Source organism: Sus scrofa, chromosome 9, assembly GCF_000003025.6.
Source record: "Sus scrofa isolate TJ Tabasco breed Duroc chromosome 9, Sscrofa11.1, whole genome shotgun sequence".
Classification (NCBI taxonomy): domain Eukaryota; kingdom Metazoa; phylum Chordata; class Mammalia; order Artiodactyla; family Suidae; genus Sus; species Sus scrofa.
This window is the reverse complement of record NC_010451.4, coordinates 73269605-73294885: the sequence shown is the minus strand read 5'-3', so window position 1 is coordinate 73294885 and position 25281 is coordinate 73269605. Positions and strand designations below refer to the sequence as shown.

General features: G+C 38.9%; 1 protein-coding gene across 4 annotated transcripts in view; it reads left to right on the top strand.

The window, feature by feature from the left end:
- CALCR (calcitonin receptor) overlaps nucleotides 1–15012 on the top strand; it is a 123643-nt gene extending 108631 nt beyond the window's left edge. For 3 of the 4 annotated variants that reach the window (XM_021102242.1, XM_021102245.1, XM_021102244.1), the window contains 3 exons: nucleotides 1275–1493; nucleotides 2757–2798; nucleotides 12879–15012. In XM_021102242.1, coding sequence (XP_020957901.1) covers nucleotides 1275–1493; nucleotides 2757–2798; nucleotides 12879–13133 — 516 coding nt within the window. In that variant the 3' untranslated portion in view covers nucleotides 13134–15012. The remainder of the gene's footprint in view (nucleotides 1–1274; nucleotides 1494–2756; nucleotides 2799–12878) is intronic. The other variant, NM_214354.2, reaches the window with a different exon arrangement.

Below are 25281 nucleotides of genomic sequence, written 5' to 3'. Positions count from 1 at the left end.
TATGTTACTATAGGAACAGGCAGTTCTAATCCTAGGTACTTATTCAAATGAAATGGAAACAAATGCCCACACAAAGACTTGTATCCAAGCATTCATAGCAGGTTTTTTCCTAATAGTCAAATTTTGGAAACCATTCCAATTTCCACAAACCAGAGAATGAATAAAAAAATTATATGTGTTTTTCATTTTCTGTCTTTTTTAGGGCTGCACCTGCAGCATATAGAGGTTCCCAGGCTAGGGGTCTAATTGGAGCTGTAGCCGCCGGCCTATGCCAGAGCCACAGCAACGCAGGATCCGAGCCACGTCTGCAACCCGCACCACAGCTAACGGCAACACCAGCTCCTTAACCCACTGAGCTAGGCCAGGGATGGAACCCGCAACCTCATGGTTCCTAGTCAGATTCGCTAACCACTGAACCACGACGGGAACTCCAGTGTGTTTTATTCACACAATGCAATACTACTCAGCAGTAAAAATGAATGAAATGCCAATATACATAACATGAATGAATCTCAAAGATAGTATGTTAAGCCAAAGAAACCAGACACAACAAAATACACACTATGTATTATTCCATTTCTGTGGTAATAGAAATCAGCAGTTACTTGAGGTAGGGCGAGGGAGTTGTTGACAGTAGAGGAGCAAGAAGGGACTTTCTGGGGTGATGGAAATGCTCTTTTCTTATTTGGAGTGGTTGTTACACAGGTACATACATTTTGTCTAAACTTCCCAAATGTAAACTTAAAATCTCCATTGTATTGAATGTATATTATACCTCAAATTATTTCCTTTTAAAAGTTGTTATTAAAAATGACGTCTGGGTCAGCTGTGACCACTGCATACACTTTACAGATAAATGTTTCAGTCCTCATTTTACTTTCAATTAAGTTGTCCTGGGCTAAGGAGGAAATCTTTGTAATGAAAAGACAAAGTAAGATCTTTGTCATTTATGACTTGCCTTTGTAAAAATCATTTTAAAACCTAAAGAATAAATACCTTCCTTAGAGTCAAACCTAATGTATTTACATATATAGGAAAATATTTTCTCACCTAAGAAAAAAAGTAGGGAATGTTAATTCAGGTTTGAAAGGGGTATTGGCTCTACTGATGCTCTGTGTTCCCTGAAGGTAGAATGATTGTGTTACCTCTTAGGACTCTTGGCCCTCAGAGGCATCTCCTGCTCCCCACCCTGGATCAATAAGGACTGAGGCAAGCGGGTGTCCCTCGGTGATGCTGACCCAGAGAATTTGTTCCTAACAATCATATCTTTGCAGGTCAACTTCTTCTTTTTGCTCAACATCCTCCGCGTGCTCGTGAAGAAACTGAAGGAAAGCCAGGAGGCGGAATCCCACATGTACCTGAAGGCAGTGCGGGCCACTCTGATCTTGGTGCCCCTGCTGGGCGTCCAGTTTGTCGTCCTTCCCTGGAGGCCTTCCACCCCACTGCTTGGGAAGATCTACGACTACGTGGTGCACTCTCTGATCCACTTCCAGGTAAGGAGACCCTTGATGCAGCTACTTGCTCAGCTAGTGGACGCAGGGGCAACAGTTTTCTGAGACTCATCTGAGATTAGAAGGGCCCTTTAGAACATACCTTACCTGGAAGGAAGAGGGCTCCTCTCTGTCTTTCTCCTCGCCTGCCTTCCCAGGTTTTGAATCTTAAAACTGAGGAAGAAAATAGGAAACAGGAGGCACGAGCTTTGAGAACACATCTTTACAAGGACAGATATTTGTCCTGAGACTGACCCACTGCACAGAGCTGAGGTCAGAGCTCCACCCACAGTCCTTTCAGCCTTTGCTTCCCTCCCCCAGAATCTGGGGGCCACGTTCGGTTTTGTTTTATGAAGGGGGATGTCGAAGACCAACATAACCAATACCAGTGGCTTCCCAGCCTGGATTATTACCAACACAGTTGCTAATGCCATGAAAACAGGTTTCTATCATTATGAAATGCCAACACATCCAGTCTATCAGAGCTGGAATCCATACCCTTCTTAAAACTGGAACCCACGTTCCAATGACTTCACTTCATTGCCCTTGCCCTGACTAGAGACATCAGCACCTTAGAATATCCATCGTTGAGTCATGGTTCAGTGTCAGGCAGATCACTGTCCAGTCAGCAACAATCACCATTATAGCTACCATTTCCTAAGGGTAGGGATGGTTTTAATAATCTGAGCTGTTATTGTGGCCATTTCTATAGAGTTAAAGCTCAAAGCTCAGACCTAAGGAATCTTCTGAGTAGTGACCAGAACCTCAGAGGTTACTCAGTCCACATCCTTATTTGGGAGATGGACTTGGCTGTGAGTACAGCACACTACTAGTTCCCCACAGGGACACAGGGCAGAGTCAGGCCCACAACTATGCTCTGTGACACTTGAGCTTTGCAAATTTTCTCTACTAAAATCTATAAGATCTTAGTTTTTAAGTCTTTTAGGGACAAAAATTATATTCCAGTCCTCTATAATCAACATATTCTGCCATAAATCTCCATGTTAAAGGCAGCAATATATAAACCAGATTGACGAGAGCAGTCTTTTTAGCCAAACAATAGAATCTTAACAAGAAAAAGGCATTTTAGTCGCATATTCTTGTAGTGAAGCATTGAATATGGGTGGTAGTAATTGTTTTTCATCGAGCCTTGACTTCCTATTGCTATAGTGAAGTATTCCTCCCAGGTTATCTATTTATATTGATTACTAAACAACACAGTGCACACAAAAATAACTTCAATTCTTTTTTTCCTCCTCTTTTTAGGGATTCTTCGTTGCGATTATCTACTGCTTCTGCAACCACGAGGTAAGCGTGCTTTTCATATAATACTCATTTATATAAAGCCAGCAGTCTCCAGAGGGCCTCTGTACACTTTTCCTTTGCTCTCACTTCTACAATTGACCTAATAGCTTTCCTGACTAGCCAGTTCATGTTTTTTTCCACTATTTCAAGTTGAATCTTATCTGTGTTTTTGTGTAGTATTATTGCAAATATTATCCAGACAGGTAGCTAAATTCTGATTTCCCTGTATTGCACCTTAGGTCAGCACTCTGAGCAGCAGTAGTGAGAGCGGTTCAGGGTCGCCATGGAAACGGAGTCACACCCCCATTCCCTTTGGAAGACCCAGCCCAGCACTAGGGCAGAGCCAAAATCTAGCCAGTTTGTCCTGGTTCACTGCCTTTCTTTCCAGTTGCTTGCTGCCAGTGCCATACCACTTATTCAACATTTTGAGTATTACCCTAAAGTTAAGGCTCAAAAGGGAATAAGTAGTTTGTTATCTGAATATTTAGATCAGTAAAATCTAGGGATCCACATGGCCAGTGTTTTAAAGGGTTTTTTAGCTAGTTCCCTTTCTTCCAATGCTATCTCACCTGGGAGCCCAATTTGTAAAACAAAAGTGAAGCTTTGGTACCAAAAGTGTAAATTTGTACCAAGGAACTTCTGGGGCTTCAGGGAACGTGATTTGAAAGCTCCCTCATTTCTCAGGTGAGAAATCTAAACTCCAGAAAGATCACGTGGCTTGTCCAATGTCACAATAGTAGTTTGAAACTAGGACCAGCACCCAAATTTTCTGGTTCCCAATTAAATGGCCTATATCTTCCATTGCACCCCATTGAGGTCTATGACTCTTTCCAGAAGCTCTCCTAGTACACTTTCTGGAGTTGTACGTGGCATAACTTTTAATGTAAAAATATTTGTGATTGTCTTAAATTAATCCCTATTAAGGATAATTTTATACCAAGGCAAATCACGTTTTATTAAGAGATCAACATATTATTTTCCAGTTAGTAACAAGAATGGTTTTCTAACCATTATCAATTGATATTTAATGGATTCTCTAGTCTTTATTTCTTCAGTTAAATAATTTTCAGTGAGCGCCTATAATATTTTGTACCTCTGAAACCTCTTGCTCATCTCCAACCCCTAAATTTTAAGATCATTGCTCCTGTTCTCCCTTTTAATTGATACATTGTATTCTTTCATTCATTCATCCATCAACTTATTCCTTAACTAAACAAAAGTACACTGTGCATTCATTATTGCTAGGTACTATACTGAAAGCCTGGGATAAAAATGAAAAGACATCCTTTTGTTTCTAGCTGTTAAAGCACCTTTCCCTTTTTTAAAGAATAATAAAAACAAATAAAAAGGGCTTAAGTCACCCTATCTTTATATCACTTCGTATGACTGCATATCCCTGCCTTTTGAGTTGATTCAGGTGGCATACAAAAATAAATTTTTTCTCTAAAATAATGTCAATACAGGGCTAATATAAAAATCAAGGTTCAGGAGTTCCCATCATGGCTCAGTGGTTAACAAATCCAACTAGGAACCATGAGGTTGCAGGTTCGGTCCCTGGCCTTGCTAAGTGGGTTAAGGATCCGGTGTTGCCGTGAGCTGTGGTGTAGGTTGCAGATGCAGCTCAGGTCCCGAGTTGCTGTGGCTCTGGTGTAGGCCAGCGGCTACAGCTCCGTTTAGACCCCTAGCCTGGGAACCTCCATATGCTGCAGAAGTGGCCCTAGAAGTGGCAAAAAGACAAAAAGACACACACACACACAAAAAAAGCAAGGTTCAGGATTGCATGCATCTGTAAAAATACCTCAGTAATTGATTGTGCCTTAACCATGATGGCAACTTCCATGTGGCAGGCACAGAAAGCAAGCCTAGAGGTGCTCCTAATAATTGAAAGTCTCCAGTTCAAGTATGTTATCTCTGCTTTTGGAAGTAAAAGAAAGCATCTCCATTTTAATTAAGATCATGCTACTTGGGAAATGTACACATGTGACATTTCTTTTTTTTTTTTTTTTTTTTTTTTTTTTTGTCTTTTGTTGTTGTTGTTATTGTTGTTGCTATTTCTTGGGCCGCTTCCACGGCATATGGAGGTTCCCAGGCTAGGGGTCGAATTGGAGCTGTAGCCACCGGCCTACGCCAAAACCACAGCAACGCGGGATCCGAGCCGTGTCTGCAACCTACACCACAGCTCACGGCAACGCCGGATCGTTAACCCACTGAGCAAGGGCAGGGACCGAACCCGCAACCTCATGGTTCCTAGTCGGATTCGTTAACCACTGCGCCACGATGGGAACTGCAACATGTGACATTTCTAATACCGATATTGTGTACGATGTCAAGTGTAATATCACAGCCCCATGGGTTTTAGTTATCTGGGCCTCAGCTGGGCCTTCTGTGAACATACTCTTAAAATACTGAACACAGGCAGGACACTCATACATGAGGGAAGTTATTTCCAGCTACATGTGAGATAGGGTTGTGATCAGGCATTGCCTGGCTGACTGTTACATTTTAGCAGAGATCCGAGGGGCTAGTACATCAGTTCTATAATGAAGATAAAGATTTTAATTTTTATTTACTACCCATATGTTATTGGTGATTCCTACTGTGGAAATCGACTAAATGCAGGAAAGGTATTTTTAGAATTGCAGTGCTAGGAATCAGGAGATGACCATGAGAGCATGCTTATGTGTCAGACATTTCCCATAGCTCTTCCAAGGGTGTGGACATTGAACATTTTGACATTTCAGTGAATTAAGTATCTAAGAGGCCTTACAAAGATAATGACGGCTATAAAGATGCCCAATTTTCCCAGGAGACTCTTAAAAACTGAGAGAGAGAGTACTAAAAACTCAGTGGAATGTTCTCCCTCATTTTTCCTGCTATTTCCCATGCATTGTGGATAAAATAATTTGCAGATCAAAGTAACAAGCACTAGAAGGATCGCAACTTAATGGTTACAGATTGAAGTGTGTGAAAACTAAAACTTTTGTTCTTTGCTGTAACTTACCTTGCTTTGAAGAGCCCATTCACTCAGCTTCTGATAGTTTACTACAGTCTCTTTCTAGAAAATATTTAGTTCAAAAGCTTTTGAACAAAAGCACAGCTGGTTAGCAAGAATCATGGTGGTACTCCCCTCCCCCATGTCAAAGTTCACGGAGGCTCCCCTACCTCCTCAGAGCCCTAGAGATTCTCTCACCCTGCAGCCTCCTTGACCAGGCCCAGCCCTATTCTGAGACATCAGTCCTTTATTCCTGGAAGGAGCCTGAGTACTGGGCCCTGTGAAAGGCCTATGAGGCTGTCTTGAGTACATGCATAACCACTGCCACTCCACTGCTCAGGCACTGTGTCAGACATGGTACCAGGCCAAATGAGGGCTATCAATTTTCAGGACTGCTCTCAGAATCAAAGAAAAGGACCTATTCTGCTGGGGTGTTTATTATTCCTGGCTTACATCTCCCTGTTTTTTTCAGGTATGCCCTCCTTGAAGGGGATATGCAAAGTCATTTGTGTCTCTTTACATCTCTCTCTCCTCTTCCTCTTGTGGGGATTGGAAGAGCTCTGCACTCACACTTTCTGTCTGTAAGGGACTCTCCCTACATCCCATCCTGCATGTTCTCCATCCTGTGGCTTTTAGTAACATTATACTTTCAGACAACTAAGGTTGTGACTTCATATGCAAAGATAAGTTTTTCTATTTATAAGTTTTCTATTTTCTATTTAGTTTTTCTAGATAAATTCTTTCTCTTTAGAGTTCCTGTTGTAGCTCAGTGGGTTAAGAACCCAACTAGAATCCATGAGGATGCGGGCTCGATCCCTGGCCTCACTCAGTGGGTTAAGGATCCAGTGTTGCCATGAGCTGTGATAGAGGTTACAGATGTGGTTCCTATCTGGTGTTTCTGTGGTGTAGGCCTGCAGCTGCAGCTCTGATTCAACCCCTAGCCTGGGAACTTCCATATGCCACAGGTACAGCCCAAAAATTAAAAAAAAAAAAAAATCCTTTCTTTCAATAAAATGTGGCTTTCAAAAAATACTCTCCTCCTGGAGTCTCAAAGTCAGTTTGGGGACTTAAAGTTAAGCAGTGATTGCTTTGTTCTAGAGCAGTATTCTAAACTAGGATGCATCAAAATCACCTGGAAAGTGTGTTAAAACACAGGTTGTTGGGCCTCTTCCAGTAGAGTTTCCTATTCAGTAAGATAGGGCAGAGCAGAGGAATCTGCATTTCTACCAAGTTCCCAGCTGATGCTGATGCTGCTTGTCTTAGGAGACCCACTTTGAGCACCTCTGCTCTAGACAAAAGCTTATTTGGTCTTCAAGCAATGAATGACCTTGACTTAATCAGGGAGGTGTGGGAAATGTCATTTAAGACATACAATAAATGTTTTCAAAATCTTTAACCCTATCACAGATGATACTTATTTTTTCTTTTAGAACAACAACAAAAAATCTTCCTCAAACTTAGGAAAATCGGTAGTGAAAGGGAATTAGAAAGCCCCAATCTTATAATCATCAAGTACCCAATTATCTCAAACTATAGAGCATACAAATACATTCTGTAAGATAAATATTCTTTAAGATAAAGACTAAGAGAGCTATTGCTATGTCCTCCAAAACCATGAAAAAAAAAAATCTGTGACAACTTTGAATAATATTCAGCAGTATTCTTCAGCATCTAGTTAATACAGCTTAATAGGGATCCAGCTTTGAAAAGTCATATGACAACAACTGAAGCATGCAATTACTTTTCAACTTCCAAGTGAACGTAAGGTGTTTTTAACACTCACGATTTGTCATTTTAAATTCAGCTTGCAGCAAGTCTGTTGAGTTGTGGTGGCAGCACATGAAAATGTAAAGGAGCCAGGCCTTAAAATCTTTTCATTCTTTGAATCAGAACTCCTGGGATAAATCCTCTTTTCCATTCAGCAGCACATAACTGCACATGCTGAGGATGAATTTAGGAACACATAAGCCAAAGACAAAAACATCCAAATCCAACCCTAAGGGTTCCAACCTGATTTTCTTTTTTTTTAAAGTATAGAAACGGAGGCCAAAATATTACCCACCTTATACAGTCAATGACTAGGTCTTCAAGCCATCAGACCAGGGGATCTATTTTTTAAAGTTGGTAAAAAAAAAAAATAATAAATAAATAAATTGACATAATCAAGGACATGTGATCTGTGTTAATTGCTTTTATAAAGAGCAATGAATGCATATAATTCAAAACTTTGTATATTATGCTTACCCCATTGCCAGCTCCTAACAATTCTTATGCTTTTCAGGAGCAACGAAAATTTCCTTGGTTTTTTTTTTTTTTCAAACGATTCAATGCCCATATTTTTGTGATCAAAGCAGTGTTAGGCTCAACCTGTGGTACTGTAGGAGATAATTGCCCTTATTAAACTGTAATTATTGAAGTGTCTGTCACATGCTGCTAAGGGCCTATTCTTACACGTGTGGTTTACAAATTGAAGCAGATTGCCATCACCACACAAAAGGACAAGTTATAATTCTGGAATACAATTATCGAAGGCTATGAACATTTCTGTAATAATTTTAAAAAATTAAAATAGACTTCAAAACCCTTTGGCTTCATGCTGGGTACTTCATTAGTATGCATGGATACTCCAATGGAGATTATTTTAAAAGGACAGATGAGGCGAAACAAAGACTCCCCCCAACACACACCCACCCCTGCTGGGCACTGTCTGCCTTGGGTACCTCTAAATATATGTGTTAAGTTTTAGTTATAAGGACAATGTTGGTATTTAAAAGATGCTGAATCCACAGAAACTATCAGTTCCCTTTGTCTGGGGACATTGCTTCTCCCAAAATACACTGAGCCAGTATATTTCCTAATTCCTCAACAGGGCATCCAATAGTTCTTAGATTATAAACATGGCATTTAAGGACTTTAGGTTTAAGAGACCATATGACCCAAATAAAACATCGCCATCTCTTTGCTAGTATCAACAGGAAAATACATTGTACAGAAATCCAAAGTCCAAAAGAGAACTGGAAGGCAATTTAAATATTTACCAGATTCTTTGCAGAGGTGCTAAAGGTAAAATTTCATTGCATGGCAAAAAGAAGAATTTGCTCATGTTGTATCTGAAAGTATAACTCAATGGGGACGTTCTTTCCCAGCTATATTCAGCTGTGGTTTCACATCAATCCTTTGTGATATGATCAGTCTAGTCTCTCTTCAATTCTGTAGTCTCCCTCTTGCACAGACTGCAAAGCAAAAGCACAGATAACTAGACAGGGAAACATAGTATCCTCTTGGGGAGTTATGTAGAGGACAAAGGGATGGAAGGGCTGAGTCTGAACTATTTATTCATTAATAATTTTAATAAACACATTTGTATTTGAAAATATATTCCTATGGTGATCTTCCACTGAGAGTGCTTTCTTTCCTTTTCCCAAAAGATCAACACCCGTCTCCCAGCACAAATCTCAAGGTGAATTAAACTCTTTCATTTGCATTGGCGTCAGATATTTCATCAGGCTGCAGCATATTCTTTGTGGAGACCTAGTTTAGAATAGAGGAGAGACAATTAAACAAGAGATCAGAAACTATGTAATTAAGAGCTCTTTTTATTTTCTTAGCACTACCACCCTCCAAAATATACACACACATGACTAAAGAGTTTGCTTCTGTCAAGATTTGAGGCTCACATCCTGCCATAATAACAGTAGAATGGAGTAATAGTAGTCTCCTTGAATGGCACTTTACATCTTAGAAGTCACTTTGATTCATGCTGCAACAGTTTAATCCTTTGAACAGCTAGATGAGGTAGAAGAGTTGAAGAAAGGAGTCTTAGAGGGGTTAACTGTTCCACCCAAGATACAACCATTCTCTCTTGGCCAGCTGGTTGCTGGTGCAATATTGCAAGTGTTTGCCTCTGATATTTTCCAAAATTAGCAATGCATTGGAGCTATTCCCAAAATCGTACACCAATGTGTGTGAGAGAAGACATAATAACAGTTGTAGATGATCTAATGGGTTACAGTTCTCCAAAACCTGTGTTTCCATGTCTTGTATCAAAACTCAGGATTTCATATTTGCATGACAGAAAAGTTCAGTTTCTCAGATTCACTCTAGATATTTTCAGCCACCCCCTATCCCCACCCCAATACCACTGGATGCCAACACAGTAATTGCAACTCAGTCATGGATGATTATTTTCTTGACTGAAGGAGTTAGAAACTCACTCTAGAATAGATGTTACCAACCACTCAACAACCATTTGTTGAATAACTGCTATATGCCAAACACCACAATATCTGGTAATACCAAGATAAGACATGGTTCCTGCCCTTAAGGATTTCACAGTACAGGAGAGAGAGACATAAAATATTATAACATAGTAAGAACAATAATGAATATATGAACAAGAGCAACAAGAGCACAGAAAAGAGACTCCTAACTCTGCATTAGAGGGTCAGTTTCCCTGGGGATGACAGCACAGTCAAATCCTGAAAGAGGAATTGTGCCATTGATGAAGGTGGGGAAGAAGACATTCCTGGAGAGGGAACAGAGGGAGCAGAGGCCTGATGGGAAGAAATAATACAGCTAGTGGGAAAAGACATGAGGTTTATTACTTTTGGAGAATTAGGGTCAAGGCAATAAGTGGCCAAGAACCACTTTGGCAGAGAGAAAAGCCATCTCAGGGGGAAGCAGAGGAATGGTGGGGATTTGCTGCTCCTCCCACTGCCAGCATCTCTGTGCCTGGTGTCTGCTGGGCATTGAATCCTTCATATATGTGCCTGGCTGAGTTACTGAAGTGGCAGCATTTGGGGTACATGGCTAAAAGACAGAATCATCGGACCAAGGCTTCAGATCACTTCTGATGTGGATTAAATTCCTCCTTTTAAAGAGAACAAGCCTGATCACATTCAGTCTATCTGGAATATGTCACCATGTTGCTATTTTGAGTGACAGTCACAGAGTACAAGAAACCAAAACGTGTGAAGGAGCATGCTGTTTTGATTAGAAAGAGAAAGGACTTAATCTTCCACATTTCTTCTTCTCTGTGGGTCTTATTCTCTAGACAGAAATGTCTCAAAGAGTTAACAAACTAGTCACTACTCAGCTATTCAGCCCTAGGTGGATGGAGCTAAACTGTCCTGATTTTCTTCACTGTTCCATTCTCCCTCCCTTCTACCTCTCCCCTTCCTGCAGTCCATCCTTTTCTCTCCAGCCACATTACAGCTCGCTTTGTACCTCTTCTGCTCACATGCTCAGAAAACCATAGGAAGCAAAACATTGGCATGAATTAACCTTCAACCAGTAAATAGCTATAGTGAAGAATTGAGCTAGATAGGAGCCTACAAGTGCTTGATGATAATAAGGGAATCAAATCCAGAAATGGTGTCTAGAAAATCTTTGGGGGTCAGCATGGAGCAGAGAATAGAAGGAGAAGGGGGGACCCACGGTAGCCATGTACCTGTACCACCCAAGGTGACTTAAATGACCTCAAAAGATCTTACCAAGGGCTCTTTGAGCATTATGATTCCCCTTTTAACAAATCCAACATTCAGTTCATTTTCTAACTTCATGGTCAGCCCTCTACAGTCTACACTAGAGCCAAGCAGTATGGTCAAGAGCCATGGCTTTACCGGGGACTGTGACTCTGGCACCGGATATGAAGTTCTTTGCACCCAAGCACTCATCACCTCCAAAAAAACAAACAAAATCAGCTTGTTGCCTCAGGAATTTGGAAAGACTAGTCTTCTACATTATCAGAGTACCAGATTAACCTGCTTACCATTTGTCACCTTGATCCTTACAGCTATTCTGCTGTATGAACCACTCTGGCTACAGGTGTCATACCTTCTTGACTTGCTTTTCAATGAATCATTTCACTGTTTTGCCTTTCCCTGAGTAAAAAATATTGAAAATCAGATGGCAAATACCAGTAATTATCTGGCAACATTGTTACTCTACTACATGCAGGAAAAAAAATTGCCCCCAAAACAGTCAGCCTTCTCATATTAGGCATATAGTTTTATAACATTAGTAGATGGGGCTATTGTTTATATCTTCTTTCAGATTCATACAAATGCGCAGTGCATAAAACAGCTCTGCACAGTCAACTTGTGACATATTTTATCACATGTTATATTTCCACGTCCCCCTCCATAATGTTTAGGTGTTACATTCAAACCTGGCAGCAAAACAAACTACAGATGTATTCATAAATTGATGCAAATAGTTGGTACATAGGCCTGTCTTATGTACTAAGCAACAGACTCAGAAATATAGAGTAGGTATTATAACGGTATCTCATTCTTTTATACTTCTGTTCAGCAATAGAGAAAAGAAGTTAGAAGACAACAGAAAGGATAGACTTAACTACTAAATGAATTCTGTAAAAAGCAGTTACACAAGCAAGTGCACCATCTCTGTGGTTGCTTTTGGTTGCGGCTATTGTAGTTTTCATGTTTAAAGCTTCCTGACTTTATCACCTTCTCCTCTTGAGTTTGATAAAGAGTTGATTCTGTTTATAAAGCAAGTTGGGTAAATTTGTTTACCTATGTGAAGTTTCTCAATAGAAAGCAATTGAAATTTTATTCTTAAAAAGTTAACCACTCACCAGAGTTTTATCGGGCACACTCCATCTCAAGCCACACTGGATAAAAGGAAAATCAACAGTTATGGGGCCATTATCATAAAATCCAGAACTATGCAATAATTTCCATATATATTCTCATGACCAATAATATGTAGAGTTAGATAAAAGTGTCTGCCATATCAGAGGTGGTAGCAGATAAAAAGGTTTCAAAATCTATCTCCCTAATACAACAGGTATGCCATAGGGAAATCAAATTTCACTCAGTAAGAGCAAATGACAACTCCTTTGCTCAAATAACAACCTCACCAGTAGTAGCAGAGGCAAATAGCTAAGTTCTCCAACTTGCAAATTCTTCTTTGGAAATGGCATATTCCATAGCCTCACAGCCCCTTAGATCCGAAGTACCATTCAACCTCCTGTAACCTGTGATAAGCTCCGAGAATTGTGCTCACGAACTTGCCTCAACTCCTATCCCGACAATGATGTGAACACAAGGTTCCCTTTTCTTCTCCAGGTTCAGGGAGCCCTGAAGCGCCAGTGGAACCAATACCAGGCCCAGCGCTGGGCTGGCCGCCGCTCCACCCGGGCCGCCAACGCTGCGGCCGCCACTGCCGCTGCCGCCGCCGCCCTGGCCGAGACTGTGGAGATCCCTGTCTACATCTGCCACCAGGAGCCGAGGGAGGAACCCGCCGGCGAAGAGCCGGTCGTGGAGGTGGAGGGTGTTGAGGTCATCGCCATGGAAGTCCTCGAGCAAGAGACATCTGCCTGAACGTGACGCAAATACAGCATCGTGATCACTGAGTCCTCACTTCCCGGGAGAAAGACCAACCTTGCATCCAAAATGATTTCCATCCTCCCCGGGGGCAACATCTCATTTGTGAGAATTATTCAGTGAATTTTTCCATCGTGAACCTGAAGTAAGTTTTACTTGGTACTCTTGCTACGGGAGACAGTCTCGGAATGGAGTCTCCCTCTGCAACCCTTGTGAACTCCTGTGAATTCCATCTTTCATCCAGGACTGAGATACAAATGTCAGAGTAAAGCAAGCAAAGATCCAAGTAAAACGTAATTCAAGTTGACCTAGTTCAGAAGCAGGGTGCTCCTTGTTAACCTTGAGCCATTTATACCTTTGAAAAATCAAAATCACCGTCAGTATTTTTTTTTTTTCTTTTTAACTCTAAACTTTGAATTAGGATATTTCTATTTGGCTATGGATCTGATTTTTAATTTTTTTTTAATTTCAACCAATCCTGATGTTACTCAAATGTTTTACCATTCACAAATCACAACGTGACCTCCCCAAGACAAAGTGGCTATCTAATAGACAGACACACTAGGTGTGCAGGGAAAAGAACTGCATATGGCAGGAGGAAGTAATGCTTTTGAATGAAAAAAAATTTAGAGTTCAAGTTTGCCAATTTGTTACTGGGTTTACTAATATTGTCCGCTCAGCTTGGTTTTGGATTATCCTGTCTGTTGGGCAGGCCCCGACTGCAGTAAAGAATTGGCTTTCAAGTTGAATGTGCTTTAGTGACTAACATTTAAAAATTTGGAGGTCACAAAGAATCCATCACCAAATTTTTCACAAAAACTGCCAAAAAGATAATTCCTAGTGTAAAAGAATACCTACTTACTCTGGGAAAGAGAGTTTTCCAATTTCCTAAACTCCAGAATTTATAAAGCAAATCACTCTAAGGTTTATAAAGCAAATTACCTCTTGCCCTTGGGTGCTATCTAGCAGTAAAAGATAAATTTGTTTAAGACTGGTAATTAAAAGACTCCATATAAGTCCATTAACTGCTTTCCACCCAGCTTCAAAGCTTAACAAGATCTCAGCCTTTTCCAGGAAGATTCAGTAGGACTAATTAGAAATCAGTTTGTAGTTGACCTCTTGTTTTCTGCTATTAGTGAAACAGGAGGGGGGAAAATTGTAGCTGCTTCAAATTTAACTGTATACTAGTTCATTGAAAATAAAAGTAGAGTTCCTCATTAAAATCCAATATTATATTCCCATAGCTCCCTTTACCTCCTTCAATATAAAAATCTCCAAAAATCCTGAATAGACCAATATCACTACTAGCACCTGAAATTAATTTGTGAATTTGCAACAGGAATCAGTTACCATTGTTTCATCTGTATGCTAAATGAGGGGCTGCATTGAAGCCCTCCACATCTCACATGTCATCTTTGTATCTTCTGCTACTGCCTTTCAGAGATGATCTAGTTTTGGAAAGACAAAAAAAAAAAAAAAAAAAAAAAAAAAATAGAGATTTGTTCTGGTTGTATTTTTGGTGCACTTAAAGAAAATTATATTCTTTCAGAGAAAATGTATTTTGGATACTAAAGATTAAGCCTATTTTACTTGAACGTCAGGGAAGATTTGAAAAGAGGGTATTTTTCCAATTACAATGTTTATGTAGTAGTAATCCTATTTTTGTTTACAAATGTGGAAAACAGAGTATTTCTGGCAGCTGTAGTACAAATGTGATAATATATTGCTGAAATATTCTTGATGCTCTTGTGCTAATATAGTAGTGGCTGAAGAAAACCAAACAGCTTACTATAGAATTGTGCACAGTGCCAAAATTATGTGAAATGCTTCTGCTATCTACATGTATGAATTAATACAGAGTATGTGATAAGCAAAATGTGGTGTGTGTGCGTATTTTTCTAAGGAAATATATCCTACCTGTTTTCATTCATTCATCTCAACTCTTGTACATTCCATAGTCTCAGTTTCATTTCAGCCATGGGATGCTAACATCTCATCTTGCTTGTACTGCAGGAGGGGGAAAGATAATCCAAAAATACAGATTAGAAAACCATGTGCAAAAACATCCAGGTTTTTTATCAGTGCAGCTATCTTTGATCTTCAATTTGACTATAAACTCCAAAGCACCATTCTCATACCCTTGTTAATGCAAAACCACACACAGCTGGCCGTCTATATTGTATAAGTTTGGGAAGCACAACAAAGACATCTAAGACAAAAAAAAAAAAAAAAAAAAAAAAAAAAAAAAAATCACAGTCTTTCATTGCTCTCGGTTTTTGTTGTTGGTTTTTTTGTTTTTCATTATTCTGGAACTAGACCTGTCCACCATCACATCAGATCATTAGAAGTGTTACAATCACTGATTTTTAAGGTAGTTTTGGAAACTAAGGCTGGATAAAAGACATTTAATTAAATATCATTAGAATGCATAAAGGCCCCTATTGGAAAGGTTTTCAAATCTGAAAACCATGAACTGGGAAAAAATGAGGATTAAATGAGATCTATGATGGATTAAAAAGGGGAACAGGAGCAGTTTGTAGGTTCTTCACATTATGTGTTAACAAGCAGGATTGTCCACCTCAGGAGATCTGGGGAACTTTTTCAGAAAAGGTACATCAGGGCTGTACTTTTCCTTTTGTATTCCACTGGGAAATATAAATATATTTCTTATATTAAAGAACAAAAATAATTTCCTATCATACCATAAAGTCTGATTCTTTGAGAAGGTAATTTGAACTCAGAAGGTCAGCTGTCCATCTGCTCTGATCCAAAACCAGCCTTTGGGTGCACATGGACATCACGGTTCCCAGAGGAGGGAAAAGATGTGGGGGAAAAATTAGAGGAACACTATCATCATGGAGCACCGACCCTTCTCATTCATCTCTTCACTCATTATCATTGATTCAACAGATGCTTCACACACCTTTCATCCGGCGATACAACAAATATTTGTTAATAGTATGACAGTTTCTTTGTGTCAGCAGTAAAAATCAAAACCTGCTAAGTGAACCCATACCATTAAACTATAACCACAGATATCTTTGGGGTGGAAGAACATGACACATGGACTTGGGGGTGGTAGCTGGGTGTGATCCTTCTTCCACATTAGCATGGGGTAGGACAGCTAAATTATAAGAAAAGGTCTCAGAACCAGATCTCTACATGAAGGCTTAGCAAAGACTCATTTTCCAACAAGTTCTAAAATAGTCATTCTTTCATTGGCCAGGTTATAGTTCAACTTATCATTGGAGTTAACACTTTAGAGTTTAAAATAAGACTATTTATGAAGGAGATGGATCAGAAGACAGATGTAGAAAAGCAATCAAATGAGCTCAGAAAGAAAGATCATTTGTCATTTGAGAGGAAACAATATACCTCACTCCTAACTTGAATTTAGGAAAATTGTTTTTATGGAACCCATCCATAGAGAACTTGTATGGGGTATGGAGGGGGTTGGGGAATTAGCTAGAAGCCTTTAAAAGAAAAAAAAAGGATGATAATATGTGCATATGAGGATAAAGAAAGGTAGAGAAGCCTCCTTTGAAAATTTAAAACTAGCAATATTTCCAATTTTTTTGTTGTTATTCTTCTGTACCAAAAAAAAAAAAAAAATCTGTTTCTTATCTGTGAAAAATGTGAAGCAGAAGAAACCCTGGCCATCGAAACTGTAAACTAACTTAGGTCAGGAAGAGTCTCTCATTTTGTGTCTTCCTCCATGGGGATGATATGAAAGCTTTCTGAAAGATTTCAGAGATTTTCCACTCTTTTAAGCATTGACCAGCCAGTCACTCGGGTCACTGATCAGTCTCCATTTTCCATTTACAGAAATCCAGTGCCTTTTACCTAACTTTCCCAGAGGCACATCCACTGACAAACTGTCTCACTCCTCACCAACTGACCTGTAATGCCACTGCACATCACTGCAGTCTCCTTTACTAAGAGACCTGCTATCTCATATTCATTTGGAGAAATTGCTTCCAAATAAAATCTCAGCATATTACTAACGAAGTGCTAAGTAGCTCTTCAATAAAAACCAACTGAGCTGTCTTTAAGGAAAAAAACGAAAACATTCAGAGTAGATAAGGACATCTGTTTCCATCCAACCCTGCCAGACTGGCTAATCAAAGCTAGCACACTGGTCTTGAGCAGCAAAACAGACGCTCAGCTGCAAGCCCTTGAAATCTCAGCACAGCTGGGTAAGAGGTTGGCCTCAGATCAGCAAGTACGTCTCTGGATCCAGCCCTTCTCCACGGCACCTTGCATCACGGCTTCTGTACACTCTTGTCATGAAAGGGATGTTATGAGGCTTAATGCAGAGTTAAGTTATAGAGAACTTATGAAGACATCCCTTGAAAAGAGATGATTTATGAAGAAAAGGGATGTTATGAAAGGGATGTTATGAGGCTTAATGCAGAGTTAAGTTATAGAGAACTTATGAAGACATCCCTTGAAAAGAGATGATTTATGAAGAAAAAAGGAAAAGACTACCAATCCTGGAAACACGATAGCTGACACAAACCTATAGACATTAGCTTACCTCCTCTTATAACAACCAAACCTGTTTCTATCCCCATTTTGGGGATGAGAAAACTAAGTGGAAGCCAAGTGGAATAATGTGCTCACCACAGTCACACAGTTAGTAAGTAGCTGAGCTAGGATTTGAATCAAGAGTGTCCCCCCGCAACCCTGACTCCCCGAGCCTCAGCTTCTGAACTTGCCATCAGGGAATAACTGGCAAAAGCTCTCATTCGGTACTTTTTTGGTTCCTACTCAGTGTTTCCACATTTTGTAGGATCCCCTTCCCGGGTTGAGATGCAAACAGAGACAGCCACATAGGTTTGGACCCTATCCCCAGTGCACCAGGGTGGCCCCAAGGAGCATTTGTACTTGGAATAATAGGTACGGTGAGGATTGGGTGAGCTGCAGAGTCAACAGTATAGCACTCTAGGAGTTCCCTGTGGTGCAGCAGGTTAAGGATCCAGGGTTGTCACTGCAACAGCTCTGGCCACTGCTGTTGCGAGGGTTGGATCCCTGGCCCAGGAACTTCCACATGCCATGATACAGCCAAAAAAAAAAAAAGGAGTTCTCATTGTGACTCAGCGGTAATGAATCTGATAAGTACCCATGAGGTTCGATCCCTGGCCTCTTTCAGTTGATGAAGGATCTGGCATTGCTGGGGCTGTGGTGAAGCTGGCAGCTACAGCTCTGATTTGACCCCTAGCCTGGGAACTTCCATATGCCACAAATGCAGCCCCAAAAAGCTAAAAAAAAAAAAAGAGTATATAGCACTCTAAACCGTAGAAACTGGTATCAAAAGGGCTGGAGAATAAGGAGGGTCAAAATGAGCATCAGAGCCCAAGTTAAGCCTGTCAGAGCCTAAGTTCATATTTGATTCTGGCTCCTGGCTCAAGCTAATGAGCCAGAGTTGTGGGGATTGGCCCAACAAAGGTCATCTAACTGGGAGCAGAAATGAGAGACTCCGCAGCTGAGCTTTCATTCAGGGACCTGAAAGGGGGTATGCAGGGGTGGAGGTTGGTTCCACTTAAAGGGATAGAGGTGATGCCTTCATTTTTTCTTTTTAATAAATCCGAAAGCCAGGGATAATTTTCTACTACAAAATGTTAAAATAAGACCTGTCCTTAATAGTGGACATTCTATACCTAGAGTAGGATGACTGTCAGTTCCTTCTCCCCATCCAGAGCCACATAAGCTAGTTTTCTGCTTTGTTTTTTGTTTTGCTTTGCTTTTGCTTTTGTTTTCCCAAAAGCCTCTTTTAGAATATTCAACAGCTTTTTGTAAATCACTTCAACAGGCTGTAGCTACCATGACCCTATTTGTCAGGCAAAGACCTCCCTTGATATGTTGCTACATGACTTGTAAAACCTAGTGATAGTTCTCAAAAAAGAATGGGCATTATTTAAAATGACCCAATGGGGAAATCAAAGCTAGTGAGGTGGATCTGTAGGCTTGTAATTCTGTGTAGTGGCAACAAAAGTGTCTCTATCTAAAACATGGATAATAGGAGTCTTAGAAGGAGACCAAAAAATGAAAAAATAGAGAGGGGAGAAATACTTGAAGAAATATTACTTAAATCCTCCATTATTAAAAAAAGATAAAAGACCTCAAGTAAAAAAAATTCAAAGATTGCCACAATAACTACCCCAAACTAAAATCTTCCTAATATTGACAAGATTAGGCAAGATCAACATGACAAGAGAGAAGACTAAAGCTTTCTTTTTCTTTTCTTTTTTTTCTTTTTCTTTTTTCTTTTTTTTGGTAGAGTTGGGGGTGTGGGGAATAGAGATTTGGGTAGTTAAGAAAACAATATGAGTAAACAAACATGAGTATGAGCCTTAAAATGTGTGAAATGTCAATATAAGATTGATTATAATAAAGTGGCCATCGTCTCCAATTAAAAAAAGTCTCCTACTAGAATAAAAAACTAAAGCCCTACAGTGTATAGACACACCTAAGACATTAAAAAAAATAAAAGTAAAAGAAATTTTAAAAATGGGTGGGAAAGTTATACTAGGGAAATATGAACCAGTGGAAATACGAGAACCTCTCTTTATATCTGACCAAGATGTTCCTGCTATGGCATAGTGAGTTAAGAACTTGACTGGAGCAACTCAAGTCACTGAGGAGGCATAGGTTCAATCCCTAGCCCAGCGCAGTGCATTAAAGTATCCAGATTCAATCCCTGGCCTGGGAATTTCCATATGCCATGGATGTGGCCATTAAAAAAAATCTGACTAAGAATTTAAGGAAAAAAGCATAAAAAACACAAAATTATGTATTAGTAAAAGAAACAATTGAACAAGAAGATTATAACCATTATAAACTCATATGTACCTCAAAATACACCTGCAAAATACACCAATCAACTCTGAGAGAACTTCAGGAGAAACAACTGACTTATCAATTGTAGTTGAATATTTAACATACTTGTATCAGAATCTAATAGATCATGCAAATAAAATAAGTGTTTTAAAATAGCTGGAAAATACAACCACTAAACTCAAGCTATTAAAGACATATTAAACTATATGCTCAACAAGCAGAAAATATGCATTCTTTTTTAGTATACATAGAATGTTTACAAAAATAACTATTTTTAAGACTACAAAAGAAATCTCCATTAATTCCAAAGGATTAACATCATTCAGAGGATCTCTGACCATAGTGCAATAAAATTAGAAATTAATGACAAAGTTATATTTAAGCAATCTGATGTTGGAAACAATAAACACTTCTATTAACCTTTAACTTCAAAAGGACATTTAAAATTATAGAGGCGTTTCCGCTGTGGTACAGTGGGTAAAGGATCCAGCATTGCCACAGCCATGGCATAAAGTTGCGGCTGTGGCTCAGATTCGATCCCTGGCCCAGGAGCTTCCATATGCTGTGTGTGTGGCCATAAAACAAACAAACAAACAAAAACCCTTTAGAAGGAATGTCTTATGTTAGTGCCATATTAGTTTTTGACTATTAATACTATCACTACATCTCTAAATTTACAGGACATACCTAAAGCTTGATGAATACCTAAACTTTAGATATATTTATTCGAGAAGAAAGAATAAGGTGAGAACAGGGTAAAAGCAAACACACACACGCACAGACACACATACACACACACACACACACGCATGCACACTAAGGAAAAGGTCATGTGAGAAATTACCTTGATGGTGCTGGAAAAAGTGGCTCAGAACATGGAGAAAAATAAAACTGGATCTCTCATTAATCCCACATAAAAGGCAGATTCCAGGGATATTAAGATATAATTATACAAGAAAAATATATGCATTTCTAAAAAGAATGTATAAGCAAAGAGCTTGAGGGCAGAAAACATTTAACAAATAACACAAACCAAAAGGCCAAAAAGAAAAAGAATTTGTTTACATTAAAATAAAGATACCTGTTCAACAAGGAATAGTGTCCCCCATTAAACAGATCATAGAATGAAAGATAAAACTAACAGTGAATAAATATTAAGAACATCAAAAGAACTCTGGTAAATCAATAAGAAAAATACTGGCATGGGAAATGCATAGGCAGGTTCTAGAAGAAGTCATCCAAAAAGTTAAAAAGCATTAACAGACACTTCAGTTAGCAGAGAAGTACTTACTAGAAAAATGCTACTATTAGACACTAAAACAATACATTCCAGGGAGAATCACAAGAGTCTCCTCATCTTGTGAGAGAGGAGAACAGATAAAGTAGGCATTAGGTTTGTCTGATTCAAAAGTTTCACAGATGACATATATTTTAGGAGCAAGCAGGTATCACTACTTAGGAGAAAACAACCCTCCTCCATTTCATTAGAAGACAAGCAAGAATAGATCAAAATAATTCTGAGAGTTCAGAAGGCAAGCAAAGCCAAAGTTTTGAAGTTAGTGATTAGACAAACACACATAGGAAAGATAACTCTTGGTTAATCTGATTTGTTAACAGCTATGTGGTCAGGAAAGGTGAAACTGAAGCATTTAATCAACAATGACAACCACCCAAAAAACCCACCAATCTACAAGTCAATTAAGAATATGAAATTATCTGCTATCCCTGAACTTAGTTATGTGTTGAAATAATTGAATCAAAGACTACTCCAAGCATTTAAAAAGTGGCAAAGTCTCTCTCCATTCTAGAATAGCGATATGTTGATGTAATGATCAATCAATCACCACCTCTCTGTCTGCACTACCACCTAAGGGGATCAACCTTCTGTGTTTAGACCAGATGAGCTCACTGTCTTTACTTACCACAGCACTTTCTCTCAGACTGGCTATCATCAAAAAGAATACAAATAACAAATGTTGGTGAGGATTTGAAGAAAAGGGAATCCTCCTACACTATTGGTGGGAATGTAAATTGGTACAGCTACTGTGGAAAATGGTATGGAGATTTCTCAAAAACCTGAAAATAGAAATTACCATATGACCCAGCAATTCCACTCCTGGGTATATATCTGAAAAAAACAAAAACACTAATTCCAAAAGATACATGCACTGCAATGTTTACAGCAGCATTACTTATAGTTGCCAAGATAAGGAAGCAACCTAAGTGTCTGGCAAGAAATGAACATATAAAGAAGAAGGGGTGTATAGATGATGTATACACACATATATATGCCATGGAATACTACTCAGCCATAAAAATGAATGAAATTTTGCCATTTGCAGTGACATGGATGACTTGGAGGGCATTATGCTAAGTGAACTAAATCAGACAGAGACAGAAAAATACTATATGATATCACTATATGGTTCTAAAAAATACAACAAACTAGTGAATACAGTAAAAGAGGAGACTCACAGATATAGAGAACAAACTAGTGGTTACCACTGGGGAGAGGAAAGAGGGAAGGGACATTATAGGGGATTAAGAGTACAAACTTTTTGGTATAAAATAAGCTACAAGGATATATTGTACAACATAAGAAATACTACCAATATTTTATAACTATAAATAAGTATAACTTTCAAAAATTGTGAATTGCTATAATGTACACTTACAACATATTATACAGCAACTATATTTCAATACAAATTTTTAAATATAAAATAAACATAGGCAGATACCTAAACTAAACTGAGCTAATCAAAATCTCTCAGGAATTTTAATAGATATAGAAACTATTAATTTTATGGTGATGGACTCTGGAGCTGTAAGTCCATAAAGATTCTGAGCTGGCAGTCATTTTTAGCAATTCATACGGTGATAAATAAGAAAGTGAATCAGGAGAACAAAGTAGACACACTGAAAGAATGGAGACATGCGACCATGGTGAAAGAGAAGAGAGAAATAGAAAAAATAGATGCCAGGTTATTTTCTATTTCTCAAAAGACCTGGCTGTATTTCCAAAAATTGGATTCTATAATACTGTCTTGTATTCTTACAGTTAATTCCTTTTTTCCTTGAAATAGTTGCACTAGATTTCTGCCCTGATATTACAATATGCCCTAAGATAATTGGCTTCCTAGAGCATATGTCTAAGCCCTGAAGAAAAGCTTGCCAAGGCTCATTAAATGCATCAGACATGCTCTTATTCCCATAGGAATGAATAGTAATGTCACACACACACATACAAAAACCATTCCCTGTCAGGAAGTTTTAGGGAAGGAGTTGAGGGTCATGGAGGCACAGTGGTTTTCATTTCTTCTTCCAAATGATGATAGTAGCTTTGTCTGAGAACGAAGGTAGGATGGAAGAGTTCAATCTGAGAATATTAGTGAAAAATAGAATTTGGTTTTTAAAATTTTATTGTATCAGTAGCTCAGTCTCTGCTGAGGGCCTGCCTGCCCATTCTAAAGGAGGATTCTACTGGACAGAAATTCTACTGGTTAAACCAAGAAATCTTTGAACAGGAAAATGAGGAAGAGAGGAATAACAGTGCTTGGATACAGTTCCAAAACCTTCTCTGGAGCACCCCAGCCTGAGAGATAAAGTAGAACCTGAAGAGAAGAACAGGGTATGTTTCATGGAAAATCATCTGGGAAGAAAGTCAGAAGTAATTCTTTTTTTGGGCAGGGGGGGCGGCTGTACCTGCAGCTTATGGAAGTTCCGAGGCTAGGGTCAAATCAGAGCTGTAGCTGCTGACCTACGCAATGCCAGATCCAAGCCATGTCTGCGACCTACAATGCACCTCATGGCAACAATGGATCCATAACCCACTGAGTGAGGCCAGGGATCTAACTTGCAACCTCACAGATACTAGTCAGGTTCATTACTGATGAGCCACAATGGGAATTCCAGAAGTAATTCTTATATCCCACAAAGATGTGAAGAGTAAGAGTAACAACTATTTTGAATCAGAATCATAACTCAGAATCAGAAATATTAACACAAATAGAGGACTGTCACATGAATGTTATAGAAAGTTGGAGAGAAAATAGCATTAGAAAGTTGTGATGCCTTATATATATATTTTTTGAAAGTTCAACTATTGAAGAAGTTAAAGATCATAATAATATACTCAGAATGTATGGAAAAATCACAGATACACTTATAAAGCAAAAGTGGACCTGATAAGGAAGGGGAAAAAAGATCATCTAAAGAAATCAACATGGTATCCCATGAAGCTCTCTGAGCAAGATGCTACACATTTTGAAGAAATATGGACAGCTGGAATTCCTATTTCTCTTAGTAGCTGATTAGATAATTCAGATTAATTCTCTCTCAGAAAATAGCTAAAATTTAATAAAATATTAAAGCTATCTTGACTGGAGGGACAAGAAGCCATATGAAGATTTGCAGGGAAAGTATTCAAAAAAAAATATTAAAGCTATCTTGATTAAAAACATCAAAGTGAAAACAAGAAAGAAACAAAACACAAAATCAAGAGTGAAGGGAAAGTAATAACCCAGAAAGATAAGTGCTCTCAGAAGGCACTTGCCTGGTGAAGAAATTGGTCAATGTGAATCTTAATTTTGATAGACATAGGGGATAGATAACTAACAGAGAAAATAAAATCCCTGCCGCAATGAACTGGCCTTCCCAAAAGCTACACTATCATGATTCTGAATGAGGATGCATTAAAGTAACTCTTATATAATTATATCCCATTCCACTCTTCAGGATAAACTAAGGGATTTCAACCCCTGAACTTAGTTTTGTTTTGTTTTGTTTTAATGTGGTTTTTTTTGTCTTTTTTTAGGGCCACACCCACAGCTTATGGAGGTTCCCATACTAGGGCTGAATTGGAGCTGTAGCTGCTGGTCTACACCACAGATCACACATAGATAGAAGAAACACAAGAAGAGAAACTAAGAGATGTGAGACAGTCTAACCTATATTTAACAAGAACTCCAAAAAAAAAAAAAAATGGAGAAAAAATGGGTTGCAAATAATATCTGAAGAGATAATGGCTTAGAATTCCCACAAACTTGAAACATACCAATCCACAGGCATAAGGATCCCCAAAAACCCAAGAAGAGTAAATAAAAAGAAATTCACGTAGAGTCACATAGCCTAAACCCACACACCAGGAAAAATAAAATAAAATAAAAGACTCTTAAAAAGCAACAAGTGGTGAAAACAGATCAACTTCTGAATGAATTAGAAAATTGACTCTCAACGGTAATAATGGAAGCCAGAAGACAATAGAATGACAGAATCAGTAAGACAGAATAAAATGAAGATCAAT